This window comes from Acartia tonsa, chromosome 7 (genome assembly GCF_053477335.1).
Source record: "Acartia tonsa isolate MP-2025a chromosome 7, ASM5347733v1, whole genome shotgun sequence".
In the NCBI taxonomy this organism is placed as follows: Eukaryota; Metazoa; Arthropoda; class Copepoda; order Calanoida; family Acartiidae; genus Acartia; species Acartia tonsa.
Genome location: NC_137266.1, coordinates 16,340,047 through 16,367,465, shown reverse-complemented (window position 1 = coordinate 16,367,465; position 27,419 = coordinate 16,340,047). Strand labels below are relative to the sequence as shown.

The following is a 27,419-nucleotide window of genomic DNA, read 5'->3' as shown; positions in this document are numbered from 1 at the left end:
TAATAAAATAAAAAGTATTTGACTTCTGTTTATGTAAACTTTTAATCTGATACTATGTTTTATAGGATTTCCTTGTGTAAGGGTGTTTTTGCAATTTACACTATTCTAAAAATGCCTTTTAGAACAAGTGAAAAAAGTGCTTTCAGCATGGAATAAATTTCTTGGTTACATCTTTATATAAGTTTTATAAAAAGTATTGAAATTGTGAAGAAAACACGTCATTTCATTTTTCTTGAAAAGTTACTTTTTCCTCAGCCACTTTTTCAAAACTTTAGCTCTAAAAATCTCAGCTGTTAATTGATGTAAAAAAATATTTTTATTTCTACTTATGTGGGAATCTATAGAGAACAAGGACATATACATTTTTTAATTCATTGAGAAATATGGGCTCCAGATGCTAAAAAATACTTTTTCGAGGGTCAATCTGTATAATATTATAAAAATAATTTATTTATTTCAGAAAATGTCATTTTTATTTATTTCATATGAAATGTAAATGTTCCAAAGTAAAATTCTAAAGAATATCATTCTTCAGCAAAGAAAATATTAAATGGTGCTCTCTCCCAAAAAGCCTAGCCAGCACAGAACCTGCCTCCATTATATTCAACTCCTATAGGGCTACCCTGCAATCAACATAACCTAACCTGAGTTTAAAACTAACACACGAAAAACTACTTGGCTTTATTTTTCAATTTTAAAAAATAAGACTGGAGGATGGGTTCTGGGCTCTACTAGGCACTTTGGGAGAGACCCCTTGATAAATTTATTAAGCTTATTGTAAAAGCTGTTGTCTAAGATTTTCATTGAGTTGATCCTCGTCCAATTCATCTCCATAGGTTACACTGAAAATAATATTTTGGAAGCTAGTAAAAGTAAAATTAACTAATGAGAGGCAACTATAAATTTTACCATTGGTCAATTACAGTGTATACTGGCCTCTCATTGGTTAATTTTTTTTTGACGTCATAATCTGAGTCAGCCACTTTTACTAGCTTCAATATTTTGTTATGTCAGGTACGTGACATTATAAGTTAGGGTAGGGGGAATGCTCTAGTCTATAAACAGGTGCAAATCATGATCATAAAATAGTACAAGTTCCAAGCAAAGGTCTTGTAATGAAAAGGTTGGTTGTCTGATAGGTGTTACTTTTCCTTAGTAATTTGCTAAAGAAACATTTATTGGTTACAACATATTATCAGGCCTAAAGTGACAGTGTTTTAGACAGCAGGGCTTAACCTTAGGTATCAAATGTATTTTATTTTAGCTAATATATTTTGTGCTTGCCCTCTTACTTTTTAGTTATCTTTCTTTACAAGATATAAAAGATTAATGCAGTTTAGCAGAATTTTTACCTTTCTAGTTTTTCCATAGCAAGCTCAATCTTTTCCATGATTTTTTTCATTTTTTCTTCAATCCTTAGAACTCTCATTTCGGTACTGCAAAAGTTATGAAAAATCATATAATTGTTTTACAATGCATGTAGTAAAAAATGTTTTAGAGAACACTAAATAGCAATACAGTATTGTTGTATAGTAGATATTTATGATAAATCAGTCAATGTATGGATTTGTTAAATATCCAAGATATAGAAAAATATAGAGTGAGTGAGTTTGATATAGAACTTAAGGATTTTATGAACCTTCATTATCACGAAACCTTTATAATTTTTTTTTATATCTTTTCTTGTATGTCTGACAGAAAAGTAAGTTGTATACTGAATACATTTTGGAAAGGGGGTATCTTTAGAACAAAAATCAGCAATCCGTCTTAAATAGCAGCCAAGATAATAACATTTCTCCCATAGCGTTTTAGACTGACAAACGGACAGACCAAGTGAATTATCGAGTAGCTTCGCTACTTACACTTCAAATTCTGCATTTGTAACAATATCCTCAGGTGCTTTTTCCCTAAATAATACTAGGTTAGTTTTGTAATAACAATTTATTTCACAAAAAACTGAGAAAAAGTTGACTGCACAAAGAACATGCTTTGAAGTATAAAATATGCTTATCAATAAATTGGACATATTCGACCTGATCAAACGCGGAATGTGATTCTGACAAACAATTCTAAAGGAAAATTTTCCCACAACCTACTTCCCCTTTTCATCCACTTCTTACCCACTCCTCTTCAATTACATAAAAAAAAATATAAACTTCCAGAACCTTACTTTAAGATGTTTTGTAGAATTAATTAATTATTAGAATAGCTACCCTTGGATCAAATGTTTGTCTCTATTTTGTCTATACATAAAATTGTCCAATTTCGACCTAATCTAAACGTTTGTCTCTACCCTAACCTCTCAAACAATTATATGCATTTTTGGAGTAAAATATAGCCTCTAGGGGCTTTGCCCCAAGAGGTGATCAAAAAAAATTAAGGTGAAATTCGTAAAAGGACCAGGGAAATCTCCTGCAATAAAAAAATGGGGGGGGGATTTTTTTGTTTTTCGGGGGGTCGGGGGTGTCCTACCCCCCAAGAAAATAGCCTAAAACCACCACAGGACCAGTACGTATATACCCTGAAGAGTAGAATCCGATCGGTCCAGTGGTTACCGAGATCTTAAGGGACAGACGGACGGACGGACAGACATCAAGCTACTTTGTATTATAGATATATATTTTCAATAAAAAAAACTTACTCTTCAAAATGAGACTGGTTTATCAAATAGATTTTTAGTTTTATTGTTTAGAGTTTATACGACAGAAGTCGCACACCAATTTTGATTTGTGTTTTGAAAGAAAAAGTAAAAACAATATTTTTTTTTTTGGGGGGGGGGGGTGGGCAATTTTTTCCCTAGGGACCATTCTCTTGGAGGGTGAAGGTATCCTCTCCCAAAACAGTTATAAACCCTTCATGTACTAATGAGAAGCTTTGCTGTAAAGGAGAACCATATTAGTTTTGTGGTTAACGAGATCCTTACATAGAATACACACATAGACAATCTGTTATTTTTATACTTTTCCGTATAACTAGATTTTCTATTTTCCTGAAATTCGACTTGATTTTGTAAATCCTCCACTGCATCATTGCTTTCCTGAAAAAATAAAAATATAAAATCACGGAACCTCGAAAATAAAATTTGGAATTAGTATTGTCAATTACCGAAGCTACTCTACTTTCAGGCAGGTTTTTAACTTTCTGGCAGCTGCGGCAGATGGCTTAAATATATGTTTTAGTCTGGAATGCCATGTCAATTTCGCCTGTGTTTGGCTGAAATTTCAGCTAACGAACTTACAAACTTCCATACTGAAAGACGATTTCTGTAGTGGGACAAAGTGTCTTAATAATCAGCCATGTGACGTCATAAAAATGAGGAAGATTAGAGGAAAAGTGAAAAAGAAAACCCCTGAAAAAGAAATAGACAATCCTTCATTTTTATGACGTTACATGGCTGATTTTTGAGACACTTTCCCCGATTTCTATAAAAGTACTATTAATGGACGTAATTGTCTTGTTGATGTACATACCTTAGCACTGATAACCCCATCCCCATCCGCATCTTTAGCAGTAAAGAACATCTCTATTTCAGTTGCAGAAAAGTTGCACCTAAACAATTTAAAATATCATAATAAAATACAAAACAAAGCACTTTCAAAAAGAAAAAAGTAATGAATTAATTACCTTTAGAGGTAATTCATATTTCTTATTTAGTTACAGAAGAATTGAACCTTTGTTCAAAGTTTCCAATTGTTGAAACATTGGACTGTAAATTAAACTGGGCCCATAAGTTTTTATCTTAAAATCTTCTTAGAACCATTTATTTAATCTTTATCGAGTTTTACAGACTTTCAGTATCCAAAAAATCTGCAGGAAAGGTGATTTTGTTTATCTCAATTAGGATGTGCTGCAATATTTTGTCCATTGTCCTTTCCCTTATAATATATATGCTGTGTTTGTAAAATGACACACAGAAAACTGTCCCGAATTTGTATTAATTTTGAGGAACAAGACTCCAGTTACGTCATATTTTTCTTTCCCGAAAAAGGGAAGAAGGAAAGAAAAAAAAGGGAAGGGGGGAAGAGATGGGAGAAAAGGGGTTTTTCCCCATCTCTTTTGAAGAGATTTTCTTCCCCCCTTCCCTTTATCGGGAAAGAAAAATATGACGTCACTGGAGTCTTGTTTCTCAAAATTAATACAAATTCGGGACAGTTTTCTGTGTGTCATGTAAAATGTAAATATGCTGCTATTATTAAAAATTTTGCTGTTTAAACCCCGGCATTAACTGATTAAAGCTAATGATTTTCAATATCAGTATTGAAGTTAACTGTTCTTTTCAATCTCTTTGTTGCTTTACTTCATTTGGAATTAAATGTTCTTGTTTGGACATTATAAAACAAAATGGTTAATTTTGTAGACATGTTTGTTCATTATAAATGACCGAATGACACTTGGAATCATTTATGACCGTCATAAAAAACCTAGTTAGACTAATGATAATATGTTAATTTATTTGTTAGCTGTCTGGTACATTTTTTATTATTTATTTTTACTCGTGGATATCATTAATATGAAATTCAAAGCTTTGTACGAAAAATAGGGGATAACAATATTCATAAACGCGAAATTCTGACAAATATACATTAAGACTTTTTTTAAACGAACATTGTTAACGGTTACGCCCCTAGAATCCTCATAAAAAGTAATAGAAATATTTATGTTTACAATGGACATACGGACTTTCTACGGTTTCTAAAAGGACCTTATATATAAGTAAAGTTATAAATCGCTAGATCGATTCTAACATGGTTAAATCAAAGATCATAGCTATTCATTACGAACGAACATTCGAACGGAAAGATGGATCCAAAATATTTATAGAAAAACTTTGCTTTCAAAACGAAACAATTAAACATTTGAAAATAGGAAAATCAAAGAACAGCCAAACAGTTAATATATAGAGAAGCTGCGCTACTAAAAATGCTTAATATCAAAGGTAAACTGTTACAAAGGGTGACCGACAAATACGGTCATACATATGTATAGTGTAGCCTTGCTCACAGTACTTACAGCTTTAATTTTTCTCTAAGTTTCTCCATTGTAATTTCTCCGTCAGAATTAGCTAACTTTATAGCTGTCTCTGCGTCTGAAAAATATGCGGATTAAAAAAATTGATTTGTAATACCATACCTGTCCATGGAAAGTTCCTATAAAAAATGACGTCATGCAATACAAATGATCAATTTTTGCACGATACACAGACTGAATCACTAATGGCAGACCGGTATACATTTTAATTGCCAATGGTAGGCCAGTATGACGCCATTTTTAATAAAAAATAAAAAAAAGCTACATTGACTCTGTTTTCTATCCTATTTTCGGATTGCCAACAGCTTTTTGAATTTTATATTTTTCTCTGCAATTTAAAGTTTCAAAATATGCTATGGATTTTTAAAAAAGTTTTCAGAAGAAAAATACACAAATTATAGAAGAGCATCGCTTCTTTACAACTTAGAAAAAGCACGTACCTACGAGTTTATCTCTGAGGGTAAAAGTTCCTCTGACATTGTTGTATCCATTCATAAAGAAGTCAGCCACTTCATAATTAATGCTAAAACAAAGATAACAACATCCTTGAAAGCGAAGTACTGAAACGGTGAGACAAACAGGACATTAACACTTGTATAGTGTCAGAACTGAATAATCAGAATATAAATGCATAAGAGTCGAAGCAAAATTGAAAGTAAAATTGTTGAAAAACTGCTTGATACAGAATAATGTTTATGGACATACTTACATTTTTAGGACTTGATTATAGAGTTGCTTCGCTTATAATATTGTACTTTATTGTCCCAGGAATCAGCATACAAAAAATCAGATCATTCGGATTATTAGATCACATAAAAATTTGTTGTTAAAAAAGTAAAAAAAATCAAGATGTTTAAAATGGACGTACGGACATTCTGGTAATGCTTATAGAGTTGCTACATTTTTTAAATCGTACCTAACTACTACAGAAATCACCATGCAAAGTTTGGAATCAATAGGACAATTCTAACATGCCTAAATTTACGGATAAAAGCTATCCGTTACGGACGGACCGACCCTAATTATAGAAAAGCTTCGCTTTTAAAAATATTTGTTGCTACATTATTTGTTTCGTATTTTTTTTTATAGAGAATGGAGGTGACCTCCACCAAAATAGCTATGAACCTCCCTGCGCCTATAATAAGCTTTACTATTAACAGGATAACCAAATCTATTTGGTCTATTATAGAGATCATTCGCTACACACACACATAGGCAGACATACATGCTGTTAATTAAGTTGGTTATAATTAAGCTCAATCCAGGAATCCCCCAACTCCCACCCTTCGTGGTCAGAAAAAATATTCTAAATTCTTAAACCAGGGCAAAATATCATGTCTAGTGCAAAATGTTTTTTTTTTGCTAATAACATAAATAACAAATAAGATGATTCATTAAATTGCATTTTACACCTTTACATAATTTTCTATAGATAATTTTTAATACATTTGAAGAAGATAAGAAAAGGTTAACAGTTAGGAGCTTGACATCAACCTTATAGTATTAAATAATTATTAATTACTTTTTGGTTACTTGTAAATTACACTTACTTTTTTCGCTTTCAAATAATGTTTCTTAAGGCTTAAATGTCAAGTTTTGAGTTTAAATTTGTTTGTTTGGTTTTCTTATAAACATTACACTTTAATTTCAAATAGAACTATAAAATTAGTTTAAACCTCCTGACTGGATTAATTCTATTGTTTGTTTAATAAGATAACATATAATTTGTGTGTACATTGAATTTTAACTATCAATTTTATATATGATTTGATTACATAATTGTTACTAATTATTTTTTCAAATACATTCTTTGATTTTTAAAGAAAAGTAAAAATCACTTAAGTACATTATAGACAAAAAACACTAGCATGTCTTTTCTCATATCCCTTTTGTATGAAGAATGTCACACGAAATACCAGAAATAGCTTTTTTTTTACATTTTTGGCTATGACTCAGTTTGATCTAGACAACTTCAACCATTCAATTTTATAGGGGTAATAAAGATGGGTTGATAAATTTTACTTTCATACGGACAAAGCATTATGAATGCTTTCCCTTAAATTGCTTATCGAGTACAACCCCCCCCCCTCCCCTATTTCTAAAAAAAGTCTAAAGTATGAAGGAAAATGTTAGATCTTTTTGGAGGAAACTGCCAGGTTATATGATAATTTTGTGAAGATTATACTTATTATCGCTTCATATTATATACAGTTTTCCGCAGATAGTAAGATTGATTACAGTTTGTTAGTTAACAAAACTGGCATTAATTTTTTAAATTATCATTTTAATGTTAATGGGAAATTGTCTGTAATATGTTGCTGTACATGATTCTTTAATATGACTGAGAACCGGTTCTTATCCAGCGGATATTAATCAGTTTCGGAGCCATACTGGAAAAGATAATACCTTGCTTCTTCAAGTTCTTCTTTGACTTCACTGTAGGTGTCGTTGATAATAGCCAGGAACATATTCAAGAGAATGAAGAAGGCAAGAAATATGTACATGAAAAAGTAGAATGATCCTAAAAAGATTATTAATGGTTAATGTTAATACTTATAATTTGGGCTATATCTAAATCTATCTCGTATTCATTCGAAACCGATTAATATCCGCTGGATTAAAACAGGTTCTCATCCATACGAAAAAAACTATGTCTAGCATCGTATTATATCCAGTTTTCTACGAATATAAAAAAGTACAATCATAAGATTAAAACCAGTTTGTTTAGCCCGTGCCTTAGGAATCTCGAAGCTAAAAACTGGTTTTAATATTATAATTGTACATTTTATATCTACGGAAAGCTGTTTAAAATACAATGCGAGAACTGGTTCCTATCTACCGCATTTGAATGAATACGAGAAAAATCTTTACCAAACATATTAGCATTATTCCAGTCGTTGAAATTGAAGTCCCCAAGCAAACATCGAATCATCGTAAACCTAAAAATATTAAAGATTAGTGCGTCCAAAAATAAATTGTAATACAGAAGTACAACGCAGTAATATCTGTAAAAATATAATTTACTAGAATACGCCATCTTAAAAAAATCAAAGTTAAAAGTTCAATTCTTATCTTGTTGACCTCGAGAGGCTAGAGGCACGGACAAACGATTGTAAGTTATCTTATTAATGTATTGAAGCTTTACTATGATAACTTGATCAGTTAGTTATATTTTAAAAAGCGAAGCTTTTCTATAATTAGGGTCGATCCGTCCGTATGTCCGTCCGTCCGTAACGGATAGCTTTTTTGTTAATTTAGGCATGTTAGAATTGTCCTATTGATTTCAAACTTTGCATGGTGATTCCTGTAGTAGTTAGGTACGATTTAGAAAGAGTAGCAACTCTGTAATCATTACCAGAATGTCCGTACGTCAATTTTAAACATGTTGATTTTTTACTTTTTTAACAACAAATTTTTATGTGATCTAACAATCTGATTGATGTGATTTTTGGTATACAGATTTCTGGGACACAAAGTACAATATTATGTGCGAAGCAACTCTGTAATCAAGTCCAAAAAATGTAAGTAGGTCCATAAACATTATTCTGCATCAAGCAGTTTTTCAAGAAATTTACTTACAATTTTGCTTCAAATCTTATTCTGATTATTCAGTTCTGACACTATACAAGTGTTAATGTCCGTTTGTCCTACCGTTGCAGTGCTTCGCTTTTATGGATGTTGTCATCCTTGTTACAGTAGGTTTTAATGTATCAGAAATTGATCTAACTCCTAGCCACACATGTAATAATGAACTTACGAAGCTTCTTTCATATTAGAAAATCCATCTAGCTTTTGTCCAAACAGTAAAACTCCCAACTAAAAAATTTCTTATATTAGTCCAGAATTATAGAAATTTAAAAAGAATATAACATTTGTCTATGAAAACACTATTCTTCAAGGATTTTTAGGCTTTTAGATTCAGGATTACTGCCAAGTTTAAATTTGCAAAAAAAATTGCATCTTATTTTAGTTCAGTATGGGCTAGCTCGACATTCGACCTTGAAAACTAAGTTAGGGTTCCAGAGTGAGCCCAGGAATCCAATTTTGTGGAAAAAATTAATAACTTCCTTATTTTTCAACCAAATCAAACAATTTTTTTTAATTAAAAGGTTTTTATAGTACCTTTTACAGAATTAACAAGATTATCCCTTCCTCCCTCTCTAGATGATTGGGGGGTCAAAATATCACCCCCAAAAATTGGTTTTTGGTTGATTTTGACCCAGGCCTCTTTGAATGGCCATCTCGGCCAGGGAAGTGATGGGAAAAAAATTGTGCAAAATAGCAAAGATGGGCAATGGCCCAGTGTGTCAGGTGACATGTGTCCCAGGCCTGTCAGCCAAGCAGTCTGGCTGCACTGGCATGCCAAAAATCCTCAAAAACTTCAATTTTTGACAATTTTTGCGACCTTTAACTGCGGCTGTCGGCCAAACGGCCGGTCAGACCACCTCTGGCCGCACACCCGCCAATCCAGCTTGGAATGACCTACAAAAAAGTGGTAATACACGTGGCGCCGCCACAAACACACGCCGCCCTGGTTGCAAAAAACACAACAAAAAATTGTCATTTTTTGGGTGTGCTAACTTTGCCGCCAATTAAAGGACGGAAGGCGGCTGGCAATTATCTCTGACTTCTTGAGTGCAGTTAGAGCCGGCCATTGTGGTTCTAAAGATACCTTTAGATTTCTGGTAGCCCCTCCAGGAGGCCCTCAGGGTCCAATACACAAGGGCATAGTAAAATTTTATTTTGAGGTGCTCTAACTTTTCCACCACTGGTGGGAAAATTTTATGCCATGATTTTTCGGAAAGGCATTTTGCCAGATTTTTACCCTGTAAAAGGATTTTTCTCTATAATGAAATCCGGCAACAAATTATATAAGGATCATACACTAAAAATAGCTTAAAACAACCTTTACAAAAATATCTATAGAGGTTAAGCAACTAAGTGAAAGTTGATAAGACTAATGGGATCCTCTTATATAATGCCTAATTAATGCTAGAACTTCATCCTAAAAATTTTCACCTCGTTGCTAAAAAGATCAAGGTATTTGAATTAGAGCTTAAAAAAATATTCAACGTGCTTTTTTTTGCATTTTCACCAACTTTCTTTAATATGGATTCAAGAGGTTTTTTTATACAAAACTATTTAGTTTCTTATTATCCAGCGTTAGATAATTGCACAACCTTTCTAAAATGTTATTACATTACGTCCTAAGTTAATATTTGATTAAATGGCAAGTAAAACAAAAAAAAATTTAAAAATATTTTTTTGGGAGATTTTTGTATCTAAATTTCGTGAATTCCAGGGTAACAACTTCAGAAGGCCATATAAACTTTAATTTTTTAAATTTTTCATTAATTTAAAATGGCAAACCTCCTCTAATATGATGAATTTTAATATGGACTTTTAAAATAATTGATTTTCTAAAGTTTGATTTTGGGCATAAATAATTTTTTCCACAAAGTTGGATTCCTGGGCTCACTGTGGGTTCTCCCTTCGCCCATCAAGATTTATGCAAACTTATATTTCCTAAACCCTGTACACGCCACTGGTATAGCATACGTCCAATTTAGCCATTACAGATATCTTTATGATGACATCATTTTTGTTCTGTAGTTGATCTCACTGTATAGTTGTCTGAACAGAATTCAAGATAAATGTAAATCTCTGTTCACCTGTACAAATGCAGCTTCAACAATGAAATACATAATTGAGAAGGTCAACAAATCTGGTGCAGATCTACAAAAATAAAGGCTAGTTAAAAGACCTTTAGATTGCAGCAGTTGAAAGTGATTAATGATTATATTCTAATCTATAATACAAAGTAGAATGATGTCTATCCGTCTGTCTGTTCGTCCGTCCGTCTGTCCGTCAGTCCGTCCGTCCGTCTGAAGCTTAAGATCTCGGTCACCACTGAACTGATTGGATTCTACTCTTCAGGGTATATACCTATTGGTCCTGTGGTGGTTTTACGCTATTTTCTTGGGGGGTGGGACACCCCCAACCCCCCAAAAAACAAAAAAATCCCCCCCATTTTTTTTTTGATTTGATACTGTTCCAATCCAGGGCAGTTCCAATTTTTTTCCCCGAAAAGTTTAAAATTGATACTGGGGCAGCTCAAATTTTTTTTTAGTTACCTCTTGGGGCAAAGCCCCTAGAGGCTAGGGGCGAAGCCGCTAGTTATATATAACGCAAAAAAAATAAACGATTCTGATTGTGTTTTAGTAGTTATTTATCGCATCGCATTATTAACAGCGTTCTGCGGATATTAAAATGTCAAGGGGTAAAAGGCTCGGGCTTACAAAACTAATATTGATTTTATGATTTTAGTTTAATATTTGTTGAAAATTGTCAGTAATCCTGTGCTATACATGATTCAGTATGGCAGAGAACTGGATCTAATCCAGCGAATATTGATCGTTCTCGAAACCATACTGGAAAAGTATTAATTTTTTTCATTGTTGCTGAGCTGCTTATGTACATGGCTGTCCTTGTTAATCATCAAATAATGTATTTACCATAGAATAAGGAGGAATAGAAATGAAAACCCTAAATATTTCTGGGAAATTTGAAGGAATCTTTGACTTGCGCAGTAAAGACAATAATGATAAAGTACAAATCACAATGACTAGTTGGACAAAACTAGAAAAGTTTAATTTGTATCAACATCTATTATAAGAAACATAAGAGCGCAACCTAGTTTTATAATATAAATACTGAGACCAATATTTTTTTGTAAATTTTCTTACATAATTATTTTTTTAAGGCTTAATATGCACATTAAATTCATTTTTAATCCATTGTGAATAGGGAAGAGGAAGCTGGATTCTTGGCTACATGGCTTTTAGTAAATCATTGAAAAAAAAATTTATTTTGAATATTTTTTCTGAATAATTACTGAAATCATGTTATTTACTAACAGCCTTGTAGCCGTTTTGGTCTTTCAAAAGTTCCAATTTTACTTCAGGCTAGCCAGGCAGAATCTTCTACCTGGATTCTATTCTATACTTTATCTTCTTTGGTATTTACCTGGTAAGAGTGTTAGAAAGAACATGCATAGTTTTATTAAAACTAATATATTTGAAGATTTTCAAAGAGATTATAAAAGCATTTCCAGCAAACAGCCAATCCTGTAATATAATTAATAGGAACATTTTAAAATACTTTAAGAAGCTTGCTTGGTCATAATCAAATTCTTTTCAAATAGCAGCCGAGTACGTTCTTCGTATTATTTTGCTCGAAAAATCATTTATGTAACAGGGCATTTTTTTAGGAGGAATATTTTATACAAATTCAGAGGCATATCTTCCATAAAAAATTTCACAATTTCACGTCATACTCATAGACATAACATTTACTGAATAATGAAAAATGAATTTGCATACCCAAAAGCTAGTAATTAAAAAGGAACTTGCTGAAAATTTTTAAAACAAATTTTTACATAAATCGATTACAATTACAGAGTTAATTTGCTACAAAAGAAAACAGGTCAAAAAAAGACACAACCTGGTATTGAGACAATTGACCAAGAACAGTAAAATCTCCAAAGATTTCTGGTTCTGCAAGTAATGGCTAAACATATGAATTAGATTAACACAAATATATATCTATCTATTTTATTTTATTTCATTTTATATTTATATTTTCACCTTTAAAAGAGTTCCAACAGCCATATCTATCTATCTATCTATCTATCTATCTATCTATCTATCTATCTATCTACCTATCTATCTATCTATCTATCTATCTATCTATCTATCTATCTATCTATCTATCTATCTATCTATCTATCTATCTATCTATCTATCTATCTATCTATCTATCTATCTATCTATCTATCTATCCATCTATCTATCTATCTATCTATCTATCTATCTATCTATCTATCTATCTATCTATCTATCTGTCTATCTATCTATCTATCTATCTATCTATCTATCTATCTATCTATCTATCTATCTATCTATCTATCTATCTATCTATCTATCTATCTATCTATCTATCTATCTATCTATCTATCTATCTATCTATCTATCTATCTATCTATCTATCTATCTATCTATCTATCTATCTATCTATCTATCTATCTATCTATCTATCTATCTATCTATCTATCTATCTATCTATCTATCTATCTATCTATCTATCTATCTATCTATCTATCTATCTATCTATCTATCTATCTATCTATCTATCTATCTATCTATCTATCTATCTATCTATCTATCTATCTATCTATCTAACTATCTATCTATCTATCTATCTATCTATCTATCTATCTATCTATCTATCTATCTATATATATATCTATCTATCTATCTATCTAACTATCTATCTATCTATCTATCTATCTATCTATCTATCTATCTATCTATCTATCTATCTATCTATCTATCTATCTAACTATCTATCTATCTATCTATCTATCTATCTATCTATCTATCTATCTATCTATCTATCTATCTATCTATCTATCTATCTATCTATCTATCTATCTATCTATCTATCTATCTATCTATCTATCTATCTATCTATCTATCTATCTATCTATCTATATATCTATCTATCTATCTATCTATCTATCTATCTATCTATCTATCTATCTATCTATCTATCTATCTATCTATATATCTATCTATCTATCTATCTATCTATCTATCTATCTATCTATCTATCTATCTATCTATCTATCTATCCATCTATCTATCTATCTATCTATCTATCTATCTATCTATCTATCTATCTATCTATCTATCTATCTATCTATCTATCTATCTATCTATCCAGCTATCTATTTTTCACTTTTTTCACCTTCAAAAGAGTTCCAACAGCCATATGGACGTAAACAGCGACTCCAAGATTTGTACATGAAACTATTTATACAAATTATTTTTCATTTTGGTTTAACAAGGAACAAATATTTAGATGGGTAGTGCAGCAATAATATAATATATAATAAGCTTATACGTTTTTTGATGAAAATAAGTGATTATGACAATTTACATTTTTTATGCACTTTAAATATGGGTACTTCTAAAAAAAATATATTCAATCATTTTTTAATTCAACTAGTAATTGTAATCAGCAGAAGAAGTAATATTAAGTATTAACATTGGGAAGTACATCAATTTATCGGCCAGTGTCTTATCCCTTTAGATTCCTGAAAAAAATTATAAATATAAATACCTACTATAACCAGTATGTCCACATAATTAGCAGTATTTGTAAAGTATCCAAGTCCAATAGAACTAAAAATAATTCACCAATACAATATTCATAAACTAGGATTAAAAACAGAAAATGAGCATTGATACCTTAATTTTACATGTTATTTTTGAAAATTATAAAAAACAACTAATTCAATTAGAAGTTTCCCTCAAAGTACTTAGTCGAGCACAGAAGTAATTAAAACAAGGGAGGGGGGGGGGGGGGGGCGGGGTGGCATACGTTTACTGTGATTTACTTTAGGTCTGGTTTGGTTATTTAATATTGGGAACAGGGTAGCTCTGAATGGATAAGTTACCACAGGTATAGGCCCCGAGGGGGTTAGGAACAACGAAACCAACATATGATTCTTTACTTTCTTAACCCTTTACAGTCGGGCCCCTTGCCGCACCTTAATCGGTCGGGGGGGGGGGCGTTCAACGCCCCCCCTACTTATCTCAGTTCCTATTAGAGCTAGAGGGCTAAATTTTTTTGTGCAAGTCCCCTGTTTGATAATGAATTTCCGACCTTTTATAAGTCTAAGTCAATTTTCGCTTCCTTCACCCTTTTATTTAACAACCTTTGTTTTTAGGTCTTTTTTTATTTAAAAATTTCAAACGGCTGTAATTTTCTTATTTTTGAAGCTAGAAGAAAAATTTTTTCACAGAAAATGTTTTTTTTATGTAAATTTTACATTAGAAATATCAAAATATAAATTTCAGCGGCCGCAGCTGTACTTGGCAGCTGCCAGCCGCCGCAGTCGGCGGTCGGCGGGAAAACGGCGGCGGATCTTCATGAAATTTTAATACGCTATGTAGACATGAAAGAAAAGCTTAAGTTTAAAATTTGAAGTCTCTAAGTCAAAAATTGCGGCCACAGGAGCCTTTTAAAGATTTCTGGAGACCTGGAGGATCAGGACCTGCAGGATCATACCTGGAACCTGAAAGTGACTTGAACACCTGTATTTCATATAAGGATGTACTACTAGAGAATTTTTTAGTATTTTGGTATGATAAAATGCTTTGTTTTAGTCAAAAAAATATTTTTGCTCTTTACCTGGATGACCCTGCCAGGTTTGCTGGCATCCTGTGCCCGCCAGGATGGAGATATTCAAAAAATTCCAACTCTCAGTTATGTGTCATACCCATACTTAAAAAGTCAAGCAGTTTGGGCTCTTTATCTTTCACACACAGAAAATGAGATAGAAAAAACCGGATGGGGGGGCGTTCAACGCCCCCCCCCCCCCGACCGTTAAGGGTTAATGCTTTATTATGGATTTCAAATGTAGGTTTCAGGTTAATTAATTATAAAAGGCAAGTGGATAATTTGTCAGTCATGGACACTTTTATTGATTCCAAAAAAATCAACCGAATTATTTTACATAGATTTCATGTGTTAGTCCGCGATTTTTCATTTTCCCAAATTGCAGAAACCGAGGCATGTTTACAAATTTTATATTGTGATGAATTATAAATAAATGATTGATTTGTTTAGCAAAAATGCAATAAAATGTATAAGATTACAAATTAATATATGTTAAATTTTCCTTAATGACCAAAATAGCATGTACTTAAATTTCTGTCAATTTTTTTTATTTCTATGGTTAGAAATTTATGCTTTTCTTCAAGGGAGGGGACATTTATGTTTATTATAACACTAATCACCAAAGTGTTATAAGAACGTTTTTTTGGGGACTGTTATTTAATTCTCATTCGGCTCTACAAGTCATAAATGCTCTTAGCTGTTATAAATGATAGAGAGTTTATTTCTATTGTAATGATTCTAAAATTTTAGAATTCTGGTGATTATGAAATTAATTTGGTCTCTTTCTCAATTGGTATATATATCTGTCCAAAAGTTTATTAATTCATAAGCTTCGATTTTATGGATGTTGTTATCCTTGTTTAAAATATTACTTTATTTCTAATGTTTCCTCCAGGATGTAATAAGCAATGAAGACAGCAAAGGAAATCTCACTGGCAAACATTATGTGATCAGTCGTGCTAACATATCTCAACAACTAAATAAAATTATACCATTTATTATCTGAAAGTTTACTTCATAGTCTGTTATTGTAGATCTTTGTTATAAAATTTGGCCAGAACCTATAAAAACTAGAGTTAGGGTTTTCTTAGCCTTCCATAATACATAGATATTAAGAATTTTTGGGAATAGTTCCTTTCGTAACATCGCCCCATAAGGGGCGATTCGTCGTATTTTTAAAATGGCTTTTTATAGGTTATTTTAGGTTAGGTTACGTTATATTGGGTTAGGTGATTGCCCCACAGGGTTAGGTAATTGACCCCGCAGTGTTAGAGCCCCCCGCAGGGGCTAGAAATAGGAGAAAAGCTACTGTGAAAAATACGAAGAATCGCCCTATAAGGTGCGATGTTACGAAAGGGACTATACCCGAATTTTTTTTATAGAATTTAGCCCATTGATATTTATATCTCTTCTTATAAAGTTGTTTTTGAAAATAGTTCACTTTTATTCAGCCTGGTATATTAATGGACGTAGAATATACGTGGTTATTATGACAGGGGAAAAAATGTTGTTAATTTAGGTTGCTAACATGGAACTATTTTATTGATTAGTTCGTTTTTACAGTAGAAGGGGATGAGATGATGTAAAAAGGTGGACGGGGGGAAACGGATTTTTAGCCCGCTACAAGTTTCATTTTATCCATTTGTAAATATCCGTATGCTTCAATAAGTCTAATATTATTCAATAATTTATGCTACTCCATCATTATATTGTTTGTGTTTTCAATATACATATACCTATTAAGCTTTTAAAGTTAATTTCTCGTATTCATTCGAATCCGGTGGATAGGAACCGGTTCTCATCCATACGAAAAAAACTATGAAATAACTATTATATCATCCCTTCACACTTCATAATTCATAACTAAGAATTCTGTCAGTTTGTTCGTTTCAGATTTTTCTGTGTTATTGCATTTAACAATTTCTTTTTTGTCTCATTTCTTCAGTTTTGTTCTTTAAGATTGCTTTTATTAATTTAATAAAAAAAAATATTTCACTATACCTTAACAGTAGTGACATCAACCTTTGTGACAAGTCCTCCAGATGGAGGAAACTCAGCTATAAGCTTCACAATAGCAAACAGATTCACATTGGCATTGTACACTAAAAACAAGGATGACAATATTCTTAACAGCGATGCTCATTCAATTCAAAAGTTGAAGATAAAACATTCACAAATATTTAATGTAAAGTCCCAATTTAAAAAGCACAGACTAAGCTCAAATATTTTCTGGTAACGATTATATTTAATTGTAAAAATTTTCAATTTAATAGCATGATTTAAAATTACTGAATTAACAAATAGATTTGTTGGAATTGGACTGATACAGTCAAAACTGTTTTTGATGTTTGTATCACCTGTAAAGTCTATGGTGAAAAATCTTGTAGCTCTGCTAATCCATAGAAATTCCCTTAATTCCTTCAAATAATAAAAGTATAAAAAGTAAAAGCTAAACATTTACCTCATACGGGCGAGTTCATTAAACCCCACGTCCCTAAAGTCCAAAAATTTTCCAAGGGTAACTTAGGTGGGATAATCTCTCCTTTTTTGTTCAAACACCCGGGGTATTAGGTGAAGTAACACCCAATAGACAATAAACTATTTGATTGCATGACCTTTGTCTAAAAGTCCTAACTGTGCATGGTAATGATTTGCTTCTGTTTGACGCTAAAGCATTGCCCATACTGTAACTAGTACTGTCAAGTCAACTAATGTTTTAAGCCACGGTCGCAGGTTTACCCAATACATTAGAGACTAAAATACCAATAGATACAGCTAAATTTGATTCTAAAAGTTCTTACCCTGACTATAGCTTGAGACACTTCCTTTTTGGATGAGAGAGTCTGTACAGCACCCCCTCCCCCATAAACGGTCAACTTCCCCCAATAGTCAACACCCTCTAAATTAAAACTTAAATAAAAAACCACTAAATAAATTATATTTTACATTTGTGTATTATTCTATCTTTGATAGCTGGTAATTAGGTTAAAGGTTTGCATTTAAAATCATATTCTTTCCCTTTAGAAATCATTTACATTCAAGATCAATAAACCAATGATCTATTAAAAAGAATAAATTACAATGTAATTTTTAAGTAAACGCAAATTGCTTTTTGGTCTTCCATTGTAGAGATATCAGTAACATATGACCAACCTTTTTTAGCGGATGCTTTTTGATAGATTTTCTAATAACTGCTAAATAGCTTAAATCCTGCCCCCCACAAAAAATAGGCTATATAGCAAACTATGGACCAGTTATTATGAGTGTTTAATTTAATGGATTTGATTTTATAGGATTTTAATTTTAGTTTACCTAATTCACCAGCAGTTTGATACCTCCAAGCGTCCGCGTGCGTGTTCCTATTATGATTTTAAAAGTTGTTGTTTATATTTCCAATAGATTTATTACTCTAATCAAACACGATAATCCACCCAAATTTAAAAGGAATTTTCAGCAGATGGAGATTTTTTTTATATTTAGCCACATATGATTAAGTTCCATGATACAAGCGGCAAAGCTTTTGGACCATAGACATTCATCAAGCTTTATCCTAAGAAAATAAACTTACTTATTAAAAGCACGTAATGACGAAAACTAGACTTGATACCAAAATGTGTACAGTCTATCCAACCATGTTGTATGATTTTCCCTAACCTATGTTACAATTTGTTCTATAGAGGGATTGTTCATCTAGAGTTTTTAACCCCTTACAGTCGGGCCCCTTGCCGCACCTTAATCGGTCGGGGGGAGGGGCGTTCAACGCCCCCCCCTTATTATCTCAGTTCCTATTAGAGCTAGTCCATGGTTTGATAATGAATTTCCGACCTTTTATAAGTCTAAGTCAATTTTCGCTTCCTTCACCCTTTTATTTAACAACCTTTGTTTTTAGGTCTTTTTTTACTTAAAAATTTTAAACGGCTGTAACTTTCTTATTTTTGAAGCTAGAAGAAAATTTTTTTTCCAGAAAATGTTTATTTTTATGTAAATTTTACATTAGAAATATCAAATATAAGTTTCAGCAGCCGCAGCTATACTTGGCAGCTGCCAGCCGCCGCCGTCGGCGGTCGGCGGGAAAACGGCGGCGGATCTTCATGAAATTTTAATACGTTATGTAGACATGTAAGAAAAGCTTAAGTTTAAAATTTGAAGTCCCCCACCCCCCGACCGTTAAGGGTTAATCTATTGTTTATTAGATTTAAATATCTAGGCGGTTTGTTCACACCAATCAAAACAGTATTCTTTTTCTTCTGAATTCTTTTGAATGCTATTAACCACTGCCTCTAATCCCTTATTGTTATGCTAGCGGTTTCGCCCCTAGCCTCTAGGTGCTTTGCCCCAAAGGGTAATCTAAAAAAAAATATTTGGTACTTCTGGTGCTGCAATTTTTTAGGGAATTAATCTTAAATTAATTGCCTTAAAAAAATGAGGGGGGGATTTTTTGTTTTTTTGGGGGGTTTTGGGTGTCCCACCCCCTAAGAAAATAGTCCTATGAGAAGCTACCCTGTAAAGGAGAATCATTTCGGTTCAGCGGTTAGCGAGATCTTTCGGTACAAACATTCACACAGACAAACGGACATCCTGTTACTTTAGTATAAGGATGAATTGAATTTAAGAAAGTTGGTTGGGGAACTTTTTCCTATACCTTACTACTACGGTTGGACATAACCCTGAAAGCCTACAGCGTGCAAATACAAAATAGAACCTAACCTTAATGTGACAGTGCGGTTAAAAAACTTTTTTAAAATCTTTTGATATTAAATATATTTTTGAAAATATCTTACTTTATGATTGGAGGTTTAAAGCTTGATATATCTTCAGCGGCCTTACTGTAATGACCAAAACAGACAGGTATAGAATCCTGATAATATTGAAATAGTAGTCTTTCAAGAATGGATTGAAATTCGATTTCTTTCCGCTGGACAAAGCAATACTAAACAAGGATGACAACATCCATAAAAGCGAAGCACTGAAACGGTAGGACAAACGGACATTAACACTTGTATAGTGTCAGAACTGAAAAATCAGAATAAAAATGTATAAGAGTCGAAGCAAAATTATAAGTAAATTTGTTGAAAAACTGCTAGATATAGGATAATGTTTATGGACATACTTACATTTTTAGGACTTTATTATAAAGATGCTTCGCTTATAATATTGTACTTTGTTGTCATAGGAATCAGTATTCAAAAAATCAAATAAATCGGATAATTTTCTCTGATACAAATTTGTTGTTAAAAAGTTGAAAATCAACATGTTTAAAACGTCCGGGCATTCTGGTAACTATTATAGAGTTGCTACGCTTTCTAAATGGTACCTAACTACTACAGGAATCACCATTCAAAGTTTGAAATCGATAGGACAATTCTAACATGTCTAAATTAAAGAAAAAAGCTATCCGTTACAGACGTACGGACGGACCGACCTTAAATATAGAAAAGCTTTGCTTTTAAAATGATACATTTACAAAAAAATGATAAAATTGAATCCCTGTTTTGTTGGCCGGGAAATTGGAACCTCTAGGCCAATAAAACTGGAAATAATCTTATGATTTCTCATTTTTATATACTCAGAAAGCTGTCTATAACACGATACTACAAAAAATTACACTCAAATTTTATATGAATAGAACAGTCAATGTAGTACACAATATACATCCAACTATCATATTATTTATTTTTGATATTACCATACAAGAAAAAAGAATTGAAAAGAATTAAAGTACTTGCCTTAAATACTTCTGCAATATTGCAAGTGTCATTTCTAATTCTTATCTTAAAACAATAAACAAACATAAAAACAATTGTGTAAAATAAAAGGGACATAATATATATTAGTTGGGAAGTTTTTTTTTCGATAACCTTATTTTCGGGGGTATTGACGACACCCCCCACACACCTCTTCTGCACGCTTATGCATAATCTTTGATACAAAGTAGAAAGATGTTTGTCTGTCTGTATGTATGTTTGTACCGAAGGATTTCGCTAACCGCTGAACCAATAAAGTTCCCCTTAACATGGTAGCTTCTTATAGGTCCCGGAAAGGTTTATAACTATTTTAAGGGAGGTTAAACCACCCTCCAAAGAGAAATTACAAAATATCAAAAAATTTAATATTTTTGGAGACTTCAACGCAACATAGAAAAAATCTGACAATTTTGTTGATATGTATATTATCGTTTGATATAAAAAATCATTTAAAGAGCCACTAGAGGCCTCTAGGGGCATATCCGCTAGTAAATGTAATAGTGATAGTAAGAAAAATGGAATGTTTTGTTATTTGAACAGTCTAAAACTATTACCAAAGTAATGACTTCAAGACAATACCCTAGTAATCTCTGTCTCAGCAATTTACCTTTTTTTGTGCTTATATAAGCATTTTTGTCAGATTTAAGTAGGACGTGCTCACATCGGGAAAGTCCGCACTTTACAACAAAAGTGGCTTACTTAAATCGGACATGTCGGACTAACGAGCCATTTTCGTAGGTTAATTGCTTACTTGAAGAACTATTATTGCCCTATAAACCCCTAAAAATCCCCAAAAATAAGGGTGGCTGATAAGAATCAGCCAAATCGGACGCTTTTGTCGTAAATGTCTTACAGATTAAGATTTTAATCCGGATTATTTTTCCTCAAAATTTAATCCCTTCTCAGCCATTTAGGCTATATTTGTAGTTGATTTCTTACTTATATCTCCAATAAAAGTATATTTTAATGATTAGTAGATAAGTTAAAATTAAGTTAATAAAATGAATATAGTATAAACGTGGATATATTGTCATTGGAAAATTTTTCTTTAATTTAGCTTGTTATTATGTTTATAATTATATAATTCATTGGTAAGTTTGTTCATTCAGGAGTAGAGGGGATTAGTGTAAAGGGGGTGGAAAGGGGGTATTGTTATTTAAGTCATCTGCGAGCATTACTTTATCATATTACATGAAAATCTGGTGCAACATCCAAGTTATAATATATCGGATGTTATCGAGAAATTAATTCTTAATTACCTGTCTTATCCTGGGTACTCCAAGCAATTTATTTTCCCAGAGCATATTTTGGTCCTCAGGGTTCCTTTTACATGGTCCCTTACAGGTGTATCTATTCTGGTTGTCTATATAGCATTCTTCAGAACTATAATAACAAAAATGTTTAGTATATAAAAAGTTTTAAGGTAATCAATAGACATTGATTTCCTATACTAGATACCGCAGCTACAACCTTAAAGGCCTCTTGGTGCATTTAATAGGGTTAATGTTAATAGGAGAGGGTAGATTTTTAGAGTTACATATTAAATTCAGTTGTGGGGGGAGAGTTATTTATTTCTAGGGGGAATTTCCGAGACCAAAAAAAGAGCCATATTGGTTACATATATCGATTGATATGATTAGACGGACACACATCCTAATTTTTCCTATTTATTTAAACAGAAAATATAAAACAACGATGGCAACATCCATAGCAAAGCATAATATATATTTATGTTTAAAGAACGGGTTAATTCAGAAATAACGCAAATGTTCTGTCAAAAATAAATGAATACAATATACTTAAAAAGTAAACATCTTGAAAACATTAAAAAAACAAGGATGACAACATCCATAAAAGCGAAGCACTGAAACGTTAGGACAAACGGACATTAACACTTGTATAGTATCTGAACTGAAAAATCAGAACATAAATGTATAAATGTCGAATCAAAATTGTAGGTAAATTTGTTGAAAAACTGCTTAAAAACAGAATAATGTTTATGGACATACTTACATTTTTGGACTTGATTATAGAGTTGCTTCGCTTATAATATTGTTCTTTGTTGTCCCAGGAATCAATATACCAAAAATCAGATCAAACGGATAATTAAAACACTTGAAAATTTGTTGTTAAAAAAGTAGAAAAATCAACATGTTTAAAATGGACGTACGGACATTCTGGTAATGATTATAGAGTTGCTACGCTTTCTTAATCGTACCCAACTACTACAGGAATCATCATGCAAAGTTTGAAATCGATAGGACAATTCTAACATGCCTAAATTAACGAATAAAAGCTATCTATCTCGGACGGACGGACGGACGGACGTACGGACGGACGTACGGACGGACGGACGGACCGACCCTAATTATAGAAAAGCTTCGCTTTTAAAAAAAAATATATGTCATAATGTTTTGTCTCATGACCAACAGACTTCACTGACGGACCAAATTTCGTCTATTCTGAATAGCAAAAAACTAAATCACATTTTGTGGTAGCTGTCCATAGAGCCCTAGCAAAATGGTGATAGATGTCACTGCTTTTGGCCCACCTATTCTATTGATGACAGGAATAGTTATTTCTCGCATCGTATTATAAACAACTTTCCGCGGATATAGAATTATAAGATTAAACCCAGTTTTTTAGCCCTGAGGTGCCGTAGGCGCGGGCTAAAAAACTGGTTTTAATCTTATTATTGTACATTTTTATATTCGTAGAAAGCTGGGTATAATACGATGCCATACATAGTTTTTTTTCGTATGGATGAGAACCGGTTCTTATCCACCGGATTCGAATGAATACGAGAAATATCATATTACCCATATCTTTTCTAGAGGGGTTTCTTTCCCCCTTCCCTTTCTCATTTCCTCTACTATAACGTCAATATAATAGGTAGGCCAAAAGCTGTGACATCTATCCCCAGTTTCTTAGGGCACTTAACACAGCTGCCATTTCGTGCTGGCGGACGGGTGGAATTTAAGAGTACGAGCAAGAACTTACGTTGTACCCGGACAAAGATAGTTAACATCATCCCCAACATTATAATAATCCTCCTCATACAGAGAATCCAGGAGACCATAATCTTGCAGAATAAACTCCCATAACTCAGGCACCTACAACACAATCAATAAAAAGGCAGGGAAAAGGCAATAGATGATAAATTGATATTCATCCCCAATGATAATAAAAGAATTAACCTCTTTGTAAATTGAAATTATTGGTTGAAAAGTTTGGACACTGCTGGTTTTGAAACAACCAATATATGAGAAAGAATTAACCCTTTTGTAAATTAAAATTATTGTTTGAAAAGTTTGGACACTTCTAGTCTGGAAACAACCAATATAAATTTAATCAAAGTACCCAAAGTACCTAAAGTACCAAAACAGAACCTATCCCTTCTGATTTTGAAAAAAATGCAAGATGGGAGTGATAGGTTTTCGAGGTTAGAGGAAAAGTTAGGTTATATTTGGTACAGAGTAGCCCAAAATGGTTATGGCCCCGAAGCAGGGATTAGCCATAAATAAAAATATCTAATTTACAATTTGATTTAAAAATAAGGTGGTGAGAGGGATTTTGTGCAAGCTGGGCACTTTGAGGGAAAGCACCGTATGACCTGTTCTATTTCCAGCCATTCCTCCAGCTCTTCTTGAAGTTTAAATGACAGGTAGTATCTGTTCGTCATGTCAGTCATGTACACCACTGAAAATAAACAAAGTTAACCCTTATCAGTCGGGCCCTTTTCCGGACCTTAATCGGTCAGGGGAAGGGGGGGGGGGTAATGCCCTCTCCTCTATTTTAATATTTTGGTAACACAAAATGCTTTGTTTAAGCCAAAACTATTTTTACTTTTTACCTGGATGAACCTGCCAGGTTTGCTAGCATCTTGTGCCCGCCAGGATGGAGATATTTTTAAAAATTTTACTCTTAGTTATGTGCCATATCCATATTTAAAAAGTCACTCAGTTTTAGTCCTCTATCTTTCATATACAGAAAATGAGATAAAAAAACGGAGGGGGTTAAGGGTGAATGGACGTTCGATAGGTTAGAAACACCCAATGAAAGTTTTGCGCTATTTAGAGAATGATAATGAAAATAAAACTTACTTGAGGAGAATATCAACAAGAAAACCATGTAAATTGTCAGCTCTCTGTTATTTAAACATAAGAATAAGTATTGCTTTTTTTTCACAGGGAGTAAGGGAGGGGACAATGGATCGAATATTCAATTTTTAGGAGTCTCAGACTTTGGGTACTGGCTTAAAGGGAATGTGAAAGAATTTATCAGGTTCTGACTGACTTTGGGTACTAGCGCATCAAATGCTGCTAACACGCAACGTTAGTTTTGAATATAGTAGACGAATATCAATAAACTTAATTTGTTATGAGATGACTGGTTTAAAAAAAAATTCTCCAGAAAATATCATTTCATAGATAAAAACTGTATTGTGATATTTGTATAATAAGCAATCAAATAAGTAATTACAAGATGGTTACATCAGTCTGATGTGCTGGTAATCTAATTTTCAAATGAATGTTTTTTTTTCTTGGAACTTTCTCTTATTTTATAGTTTTCTAGATTTTATTAACACACCCTTTAAAATTTCCTTAACATTTTCTGGATAAATCTGGATTTCATGGCCTTTCAGCGAAAACTCTTAAATTGAATTAATTGCCCTTACTCCCTGTTTTTTTCATTTTAATGATGCTTTTCTAAATTTTTTATTGATTCATTTAATTTATGAAATTTTTTTAATGTTTTCCTAATTGTAGTTTTGACTTGAACAACGCGTTCATCACTGTGCTCCATAAGGTTGGTTTGCCATAATGATGTTAGCTGGTCAAAAACTCGGTTCCAGCATCCCTGCAATTTTTTAATAAGGAATTTTACTTTGTTTGTTTTTCATACCTAAAATGCTAGTGAAAAATGCAATTTGTTGGAAAAATATAAATCAGAAATTTGTGCTGTTATTTTATCAACGTAAATATATTTTAAAATTTAGCAAAATAGTTGTTATATTTGCATTCTTTAACATGGTTGCTATTCCCTCTTTTAATAAATTTGTATTAAGATATTAGATAAAATTTGTTTATATTTACCTTTGAATTGTTCAACCGCTTGATTTTAACCATTGCTTTTATGGATGTTGTCATCCTTGTTTTTGTACAAACCTTATCTTTTTCTTCACCACTCTCAAGAAGATTGTCAATAACATTCTCGTCTTCAAACTCAACTATTTCATCTTAATTATAAAAATGATTTTCCAGACGATGCCATATATGAAAATAAGCATAGTAACAATAACAACATAACCACATTTTTAAACAAAACTTTTTTTAAAAAGTTTTTTTCAATTAATCATTGAATTCGACTGTTTTTTGGGGTGGTATATTATTCTATTTTATGCAATTTGCATTTTTAAATTGTATGCCTTTTATCTGCAATGCTAAAGTAAAATAAAAGCCTACAAGGCTGAATAAGATGCTATTTTTTGTCTGTTGGTTAAATAAATGCATTGTTTTACATTTGAATAACAATCTTCCCGTTTTCCTTAGATTTTGATTTTTAAGCCTTTAAAGTTTTTTTTTCAAAACTATCACTTACAGTTCCTATAATGATAATTAAGAAATAATACTTTTTTAAAGTACCTTGTTTCTCAGCCTTATTAATATTAACATCTTCATTTTCACTGTTGGAACTTTCAACCTCCTCATTGATTGTATCTTGACTTGTCCACGCTTTTATACTCTTTGCACTCCCTTGCAATAAAAGAGAAGCTGTTTCTATTGCCTTTAATAGATGACGTCATACTGGCCTACCATTGGTCAACTAAAATGTATACTTGCCTGCTATTGTTAATTCAGTCTGTGTATTGGCCCATCATTAGTCATTTGTATTGTATGACGTCTTTTTTTATACGCACTATAAAGAGCTTCAACAAAAGATGACTGTGTGTGTGTGTGTAATGTAAGATCACATAAACGGCTTAACTTAAAGGTCTACAATTTTAAAAAGCTTGAAATTGGCACTGGTTATATTTGAATGCTAACAAAAGTTTTTATTTTGTGTTAGGTTAATTAAAGCTTACATAAGATTTGCAAGTATAGTACCTTGTAAAGAAGAAACAGATCCCTCAGACATTAAAAATGATGGAGGGGGGGGGGGGCATTCGGTGGGTCAAGTGCTCCTAAAACCTTGTATTACCTACTCTAGAAGTTGATGTACTTGGTCTTGATGAGGAGGTTGAGCTAGCCTCTGATTTCCCACTTGATGGCCTAGAACTTGCAGTGGATACACCGCTGCCTGGCCGTGAGCTTGCTGTGGATACACCGCTGCCTGGCCGTGAGCTAGCAGTGGATATACCACTAGCAGGACGAGACATAGCGGGCATTTTTTTTGCTGTGA

The 27,419-nt window shown here is 32.5% G+C and overlaps 1 protein-coding gene across 1 annotated transcript; it reads right to left on the bottom strand.

Moving 5' to 3' along the window:
- Nucleotides 1-437: 437 nt before the first annotated feature.
- LOC145324951 (polycystin-2-like protein 2) lies at nt 438-27,419 on the bottom strand. Its single transcript, XM_080167714.1, has 31 exons — nt 27,219-27,419; nt 26,663-26,773; nt 26,186-26,256; nt 25,779-25,877; nt 25,121-25,166; nt 24,631-24,716; nt 24,018-24,130; nt 22,277-22,400; nt 21,000-21,044; nt 20,055-20,131; nt 18,586-18,632; nt 18,075-18,172; nt 17,631-17,691; nt 17,275-17,375; nt 16,146-16,249; nt 14,212-14,273; nt 13,837-13,898; nt 12,532-12,597; nt 12,055-12,155; nt 10,701-10,764; nt 8,786-8,844; nt 7,900-7,967; nt 7,435-7,549; nt 5,469-5,551; nt 5,011-5,086; nt 3,471-3,549; nt 2,993-3,037; nt 2,642-2,658; nt 1,863-1,907; nt 1,353-1,436; nt 438-842 (listed from the first exon to the last, which is right to left on the bottom strand). The coding sequence occupies exons 1-31, from the start codon at nt 27,403-27,405 to the stop codon at nt 773-775; spliced, it is 2,466 nt and encodes an 821-aa protein (XP_080023840.1). The 5' UTR covers nt 27,406-27,419; the 3' UTR covers nt 438-772.